This window comes from Rana temporaria, chromosome 4 (assembly GCF_905171775.1).
Source record: "Rana temporaria chromosome 4, aRanTem1.1, whole genome shotgun sequence".
Taxonomy (NCBI): Eukaryota; Metazoa; Chordata; class Amphibia; order Anura; family Ranidae; genus Rana; species Rana temporaria.
The window spans coordinates 471167682-471175887 of record NC_053492.1 but is presented as its reverse complement, the minus strand read 5'-3'; the positions used below and the strand labels follow the sequence as shown (position 1 = coordinate 471175887).

Here is an 8206-nt window from a genome sequence, read left to right as displayed (position 1 = left end):
GGGTTAGCACTAGATAAAAAAAAAAGAAGCCTGTGATTGGGCGTATTATATGTCACACTCAGTAAGTAGGAGGGGTATAACTAGGAAATCCCCGTGTGCGGCCTATGGGCGGGGCATGTGGCGAACGTCCTCCAATAAGCAGTGGGCTGAGGTTGGACGTGAAGGAAGGGTTCTGTCAGCGTAAAAGGGGACGGGGTTAGTTGATGCAAACGAAAACGGGGCTGGATATACAGCGGCTTGTCATTGGCTGTCACCGTGAGTAAACGGAGCTGTGATTGGCGGACGGGGGAGATGCGCTGGCTGTGGAAAGTTCGGGGTTCCGTGCTGTGAGGTGAGCGGGGTGCCGCGCTCAGGTGTGTGGAGGAGGGGGTTCGGGAAGGAGCAGGCAGTGTCCTGCTCGGTGAGGTTCTCCCGCTGTGCCCAGTGTGGGTCGGGGCCTCTTCTCCGCCACTGTCCGGTGTCAGTTCTTCCCCCGTCAGTCCCGGGGTTTCGGACACCCTCCGGATGGGGCTGTTGTAGGCCGTGTATGGGGGAGGGGAGGTGTTCTATACACATATATATGTCAGCTGAGCGATGTGACAGGTGTGGGGGAGGGGCTCTGTAGTCCCCCTCATAGGGTGACAACGCTGCTTCTCCTCTATAGAGGACAGGAAGTGTGTTACTGGCAGGACCGTCAGTGCTTGGCCCCTCCCCCTCTGATGTAGGGATGGGTGCGCGCCCCTCTGATGTTGGGATAGGTGGGGGGTAGGGTGTGTTGATGGGTTTGCGCCCCCCTGATGTAGGGTACGGGTTTGCGCCCCCTGATGTAGGGGGTAGGGATGGGTGCGCGCCCCCCTGATGTTGGAATAGGTGGGGGTAGGGTGTGTTGACGGGTTTGCGCCCCCTGATGTAGGGATGGGTGCGTGCCCCCCTCATGTAGGGTGTGTTGATGGGTGCGTGCCCCCCTCATGTAGGGTGTGTTGATGGGTGCGCGCCCCCTCTGATGTAGGGTGTGATGGGTGCGCGCCCCCTCTGATGTAGGGTGTGATGGGTGCGCGCCCCCTCTGATGTAGTGTGTGATGGGTGCGCGCCCCCTCTGATGTAGGGTGTGATGGGTGCGCGCCCCCTCTGATGTAGTGTGTGATGGGTGCGCGCCCCCTCTGATGTAGGGTGTGATGGGTGCGCGCCCCCTCTGATGTAGGGTGTGATGGGTGCGCGCCCCCTCTGATGTAGTGTGTGATGGGTGCGCGCCCCTCTGATGTAGGGGGTAAGGATGGGTGCGCTCCCCCTCTGGTATAGTGGGTGAGATGAGTGCGCGCCTCTGATGTAGGGATGGGTGCGCGCCCCCTCTGGTATAGTGGGTGGGATAGCTGCGCGCCCTTCTGATGTGTGGGGTGGGTGCGCGCTAGTGTGGGGTGGGTGCGTCCCTCTGATGTAGGGATGGCTGCGCGCCCCCTCTGGTATAGTGGGTGAGATGGGTGCGCGCCCTTCTGATGTGTGGGGTGGGTGTGCGCCCCCTCTCATGTAGGGTGTGTTAATGGGTGTGCCCCTCTGATGTGTAGGGATGGGTGCATGCCCCCTCTGGTATAGTGGGTGAGATAGGTGCGCGCCCTTCTGGTGTGTGGGGTGGGTGCGCGCTGGTGTAGGGTGTGTTGATGGGTTTGCCCCTCTGATGTAGGGGTGGGTGCGCTCCCCCTCTGGTGTAGTGGGTGGGATAGCTGCGCGCCCTTCTGATGTGTGGGGTGGGTGTACGCCCTCTCTGATGTAGTGTGTGATGGGTGCGTGCCCCCCTGATATAGGGTGTGTTAATGGGTGCGCCCCTCTGATGTAGGGATGGGTGCGCGCCCCCTCTGGTATAGTGGGTGGGATAGCTGCGCGCCCTTCTGATGTGTGGGGTGGGTCCTCGCTGGTGTAGGGCGTGTTGATGGGTGCGCCCCTCTGATGTAGGGGGTAGGAATGGGTACGCGCCCCCTCTGGTGTAGTGGGTGGGATAGCTGCACGCCCTTCTGATGTGTGTGATGGGTGTGCGCCCCCCTGATATAGGGTGTGTTAATGGGTGCGCCCCTCTGATGTAGGGGGTAGGGATGGGTACGCGCCCCCTCTGGTATAGTGGGTAAGATAGACGCGCGCCCTTCTGATGTGTGGGGTGGGTGTGTTGATGGGTGCGTGCCCATCTGATGTAGTAGTATACATCTCTCTGACATCTGACTCTTTCCCTTCCCTCTAGGTGGCGCTCTCGTGAGATTGGACGATGTCGGAGGACTGGGAGGGGAAGACGCTCGGACTCCACCCAGAAGAGGTGCGCTTTGACTCGGGTCTGGCGGACTCTCTGCAGTCTCTGCAGGATGAAGGTCTCTCCCGATATCCCGGAACCTCCAATCCGGACTCCTCCTCCCTCCACCACCAGTCCAAGGAGCAGCAGGCTGAGGCTCAGGACTCGGAGCGTATAGACTCCTCCTATGGATCCGCCTCCATCACAGATAGCCTGCCCCCTACTGGACACCCCGAGAGCACCGAACCCACCCCACGGACTCTGATTGGGGAACCGGACATCCTGGTGGCAGAGAGGGCTCCACAGACTGGCACTGTGCCCCTTACAGAGGACACTCCCCCAATTGGCACAGAGCCCAACCCACAGACTGCCAGCCTTCCCCCTAGGGGGGTCACCGGGAGCCTAGGCACCGAGCACATCAACAGCTTCACCTACCTGTCAGAGGAGGGCGACACGTGAGTACTGTGGGTGGGGGGCTGTATTCCCTTTACACCAAACATGGTCGCTCCTTCCTATAGGAGGGCACAGGGACCCGGGGAGGAGGCAGAACCAATGCTGAAGAAGCCGGGCAACAGAGGAGCTTACACTCTAATGTCTCCCCCCCAACAGTCACATATGGTTGTTATTATAGAGCTGCATGATTCTGGCTAAATTTAGTGTGTGTGTGTGTGTGTGTGTGTGTGTGTCTCCTTCCAAGAAAAAAAAAATCATGATTCTCGCGGTGTAACATCTTTCAAATTTATACAAAAAAAAACTTGGAAAACTTTTTTTTAATTTTTTTTATTCATTGAAGTGTGTGTGTGTGGGATTTATTTATTTTTTTCACACAAAAAAATGCATTTGAAGTACCGCTGCGCAAATACAGTATGACATAATATATTGCAACAACCGCCATTTTTTTTTTCTCTAAGGTCTCTGCTAAAAAAAAAAAAAAAAAAAAATATTGAGCTAGATTCAGCAAGGGTGTACGTTGGCGTATCTATAGATTCGCCGCGTAAATTCGAAGCTGCGCCGGTGTATCTTTTTTCTGTATTCAGAAAGCAAGATACGCCGGAATTAGCCTAAGATCCGACTGGCGTAAGTCTCTTACGCCGTCGTATCTTAGGGCGCATATTTACGCTGGCCGCTAGGTGGCGCTTCTGTCGTTTTCGGCGTAGAATATGCAAATGACCTAGATACACCGATTCACAAACGTACGTGCGCCCGGCGAAATTTTTTACGTCGTTTGCGTAAGGCTTTTCCGGCGTAACGTTGCTCCTGCTTCTATGAGGCGTACGCAATGTTAAGTATGGACGTCGTTCCCGCGTCAAATTTTGAATTTTTTTTACGTTGTTTGCGAATAGGGCTTTTTTTCGTAAATTACGTCCATGTCGAAAGCATTGACGATTTGCGGCGGAATTTCGAGCATGCGCACTGGGATTCTTTCACGAACGGCGCAGGCGCCGTTCGTTAAAGACGTCATTTACGCGGGGTCATGTTTTATTTACATAAAACACGCCCACCTTTTGAAAATTTGAATTTGGCGCGCTTACGCCTGCTGATTTGCGCTACGCCACCGCAACTTACAGAGCAAGTGCTTTGTGAATACTGCACTTGCCCGTCTAAGTTGCGGCGGCGTAGCGTAAATAACATACTCTACGCCCGCACAAACTTACGGCGGGCTACTTGAATCTAGCCCTATATATGTTTGACGATTCAAAGTAATTTTTCTAGCAGAAAGTGTGTGTGTGTGTGTGTGTGTGTGTGTGTGTGTGTGTGTGTGTGTGTATAATTTTTTTTTTAGGGCCGAAACAACTAATCGATTATGAAATTAATCGATTACAATTTTCATAATCGATTAATCGGCCAGTAACATAATGGGGTTAAAAAAACTAAAATTAGTACTAATATAATAATTTATATTACTATAAATAGTACAAAAAAAGCTAATCGCTACTGTAATTATTACTTTCACTGTCCCACAGTAAAAAAATGAACCCCTTACAGTAGCGTTTATTTGCTCTTTTTATTTTTTTAACCCCATTATGTTACTAAACATCTCAGGCCTGGGGTCACACCTCTGTTTTTTGGTGCTTTTTGCAGAAACCCACTACAGTTCATTTACATTTTTTCCTATGGGACACGTTCACATCCATGATTTATTTTTCCCACTGCTGCGTATTTGGAAAGGGCAAGGAGTTTTTAACGCAAAACGGTGCTATTTTTTATTTTTTTTTGGTTCAATAGACTTCAATGGAGAAGCTGCAGAAAAGCATGTAATGTGTTTTTTGCGGCAATTTGTGTTTTGTAATCTGCCCAACAACAAATTGGCCCCAAAAAAATGCTAAAAAATTTTTTTTTTTGTCTATTATCCGATTAATCGAACCAATAATCGGCCAACTAATCGATTATTAAAATAATCGTTAGTTGCAGCCCTAATTTTTTTTGATTTTTTATTTAAGCAATAAATGTCAGAAAATGTTGGTCTTTAATTGGTTAAACTTCCCTCATCTACAGACCAAAGTGCATTCCTTTTTGATCTAAAAGATATGAGAGATACAGTGCATCTCTGAGGAATGTTGATAAACATTGCCAGCTTTTTTTATCATTTATATATTTGACAGCTCTGAGCGGCTTTGCGCTTGTCGCATAGAATCAAGGAAATCTTGGGTAAAGATTGTGTGTGTGTGTGTGTGGGGTTGGCGGTTGAATCGAGACTGCGATCAGTTAACGATTAATCGAGCGGCTCTGTTATTATACATTTATATAGCTCTGACATATACCACAGCGCTGTACAGAGAACACTGAGCCAATCGCATCAGTCTCTGTATCAGAAGAGCTTTTTTTTTACTTTTTCTTTTTCTTTTTCTTTCTTTCATAGAGCTTGCACTCTAATCCCCCCCCCCCCCCCTACATAGTCGCGCACTATTATACATTTATATAGCTCTGACATATACCACAGTGCTGTACAGAGAACACGGAGCTAATCGCATCAGTCTCTATACCAGAAGAGCTTTCTTTTTTTCCTTTTTCTTTCTTTTATAGAGCTTGCACTCTAACCCCCCCCCCCCTCCCTACATAGTCGCGCACTATTATACATAAATACACTGCAGTGCTGTACAGAGAACACTGAGCCAATCGCATCAGTCTCTGCACCAGAAGAGCTTACACTCTAATGTTCCCCCACAGTCGCACACTATTATATGGTCCTATAGTTCTGACATATACCATAGCACTGCACAGAGAATATGGGGGTTTATTTACCAAAGGCAAATCCGCTGTGCACGATTCGTACATTTGGAAATGCAGTCGCTGTAGATCAGAAGGGGGCATGCAAGAAAAATAAAACTGCATTTTTGCTTGCAGGTGATTGGATGATGGAAACCAGCAGAGCCCCCCCCCCCCTTCAGATCTACAGCGATTGCACTTGCAGTGTACAGTGGATTTTCCTGTAGTAAAAATGGTCCCATTTACTTCAGTCTCTGCACCAGTGGAGCTTACACTCTAATGCAGGGGTGCCGACCCTTTTTGAAGAGCAAGGGCCATTTAAGCAACTTGGTACCCAGTCGTGGGCCACAATGAGCCAGGCGGGTGGCTGGCAGCTGACTCTGCTCTGTAGAGCTCTATAGAGCCCACGCTATTCGGCACACAAAACTCACAGCTAATAAAAGTCTATGGCTCAGTGCAGGTAACCCTCAGGTGCTCTTCTCTGCACCTGTGGATCAGTTTGAAAGAAGTCCGGTAACCACTACTGAACAGAATATGCCCAGATATACCCTGTGATTTTTAGTAATAAACTTTGATTTTAACAGTATTCTAGTCCTACTTTATTCCATCCCAGAGCAGGAGGTCCTGGGCCACATCAGAGGGCTCTGCGGGCCACATGTGGCCCCCGGGCCACTGGTTGGGCACCCCTGCTCTAATGCCTGAGCCACAGTTGCACACTATTACACATCAATATAGCTCTGACCTATACTGTAGTGGAGTACAGAGAACAATGAGCCGGTCACATTCGTCTCTGTACCAGAAGAGCTTACACTCTAATGCCCAGACCACAGTTGCACACTATTCTGATACATTTATATAGCTCTGATATATACCATGGCACTGCACAGACCACACTGAGCCAGGCACATCAATCTCTCTACCATAGGAGCTTACACTCTAATGTCCCACCTCAGTCACACACTAATATTTTACAGTTCTATAGCGCTGACATATACCATAGCACTGCACAGACAATATGGTCTCAATTTTATATCAGTCTCTGCACCGGAGGAGCTTGAACTCTAATGCCTGAGCCACAGTCACACACACTATTATGATGATGTGTGGGTGATGTCTGTACTCGGAGATGTTCCGGTGTGTTGTTGTGACGTCTGTGTGGTTTCAGGTTGAGCCGTGATCAGCATGTGATAGAGAGGAAGTGACCCGTCACCCTGTATAGAGCCGGCGGAGTCTGTCATCTAGTCTGATCTACACATGGGGCATGTCTGGTGGTTTGTAGTGGCAGATTAACCCCTTGGTGATGGCGGATTCTCAGAGTGATGTGGTGACCAGCAGAGGGTTAAACCCCCCCCCCCCCTCAAAAAAATACTTTAATACAAATATTAAAAATTTTACATTAACCACTTCTGCTCCAGCAGGTTTACCCTCCTTCATGACCAGCCAGCTTTTTGCGATACGGCACTGCGTTGCTGTAACTGACAATCTCCCCACCACCACAAATGGATCTCTTAATCACCTCTGCTGTTGTATTTTGCGCTATAGACAAAAAAAAAAGCCGACAATATTTTTTACTTTTTGCTATAAAACCTATCCAATAAAAAACAAAAATGTAAAAAATATCTAATTTTCTCCTACGCCTTCCAGGACGGCACACCAGAGAGATAAGGGCTCCTCCCACAGGAAACACAATCAATTGACAAGTTTGTTATAAGTTCCCACCCACCCCCTTGCTCCTCAGTATTTTGATTGTGTTTCTCCCGAACACAGCGGCACGTTTGTTGTTTTATATTACCTGGAGACGGTGAGGTCGAAGGGTACCCCTGTTGAGGCAGGTTCAGGGAGGCCGGGGAGAGCTGAACTAAACCTGTTGGCTTCGGTCGCTCACAGGTCGCCACAAAGATATGCATGGGCGCTCTGAGCTGTGGTGAAAAAGCCATCGTCCCTCTGCAAAAAAGCCGCCACGATACTGTTCTCTCCTTCCTGGGGGGGTTGCCACTAAGGAGCATTGCGATCCAAGCCTCTCTCTGAGAGAAACGGGAACCGCGCCACCGGAGCGTGGGCGTTTCCTTACAGGGCAACCCGGAAGTGACGCTTCGGCGTGGAGAGCAGCGTGGAGCGGTGGGGTCGGCGGCGGATAAACCCTAACACAGGTACCGGCAAGCCAAGGACCCAGCCAACCTCCTCATGGAACAGGAGGAGAGGAAGGCAAATGTGACTGCAGGCAGATCCAGGTCGGGGTGTGGTGAGTACTAATCCCCCTTGGAAAGGGAGGAGGAAAGGGAGTGAGAGCTCCTGGCTTTCAGGGGTCTGGGATCCCGGAGCCAGCCAGAACAGGCTGGAGTTTACCTCTCAACACCCTTTCCCCTCCCCAGTACAAACCTGCAGTCCTAGGGGAGGACAGAGTAAAGTGTATATCTCTTGTCTTTAATCTCCCCAGCGGAGCCCAGGAGACCCAGATAAACAATCTCCTGCCGCTACAGGGCAGAGCTCCTCTAAAAATAAATGTGTGGGTACTGTAAGGATAAATTCCCACCCAAAGCCCTTTTGCTAAGAATTTTTTAAAAAACTTTCCGTGTAGCCACCAGGCAGCCAGTAACTTAAGGTCTGACATAGAGGAGCTTATCCCTAGAGAGGACACATCCTCCCAGGAAGGCCTTGTCTGAATGGGATCTAGTGCCCTTCCCCCCCGCTTTCACAGTCATTCCCTCTAGTCCAGTAAAGGAAACTAAGGAAGACAGGGAGGTTAAG

General features: G+C 50.0%; 1 protein-coding gene across 1 annotated transcript in view; it reads left to right on the top strand.

Annotated features, from left to right (window-relative positions):
• Positions 1-164: 164 nt before the first annotated feature.
• The window catches only part of NFKBIE (NFKB inhibitor epsilon), a 46275-nt gene continuing 38233 nt past the window's right edge, over positions 165-8206 (top strand). Inside the window, exons 1-2 of the mRNA XM_040351799.1 lie at positions 165-331; positions 2207-2706. Coding sequence (XP_040207733.1) covers positions 2231-2706 — 476 coding nt within the window. The 5' untranslated portion in view covers positions 165-331; positions 2207-2230. The remainder of the gene's footprint in view (positions 332-2206; positions 2707-8206) is intronic.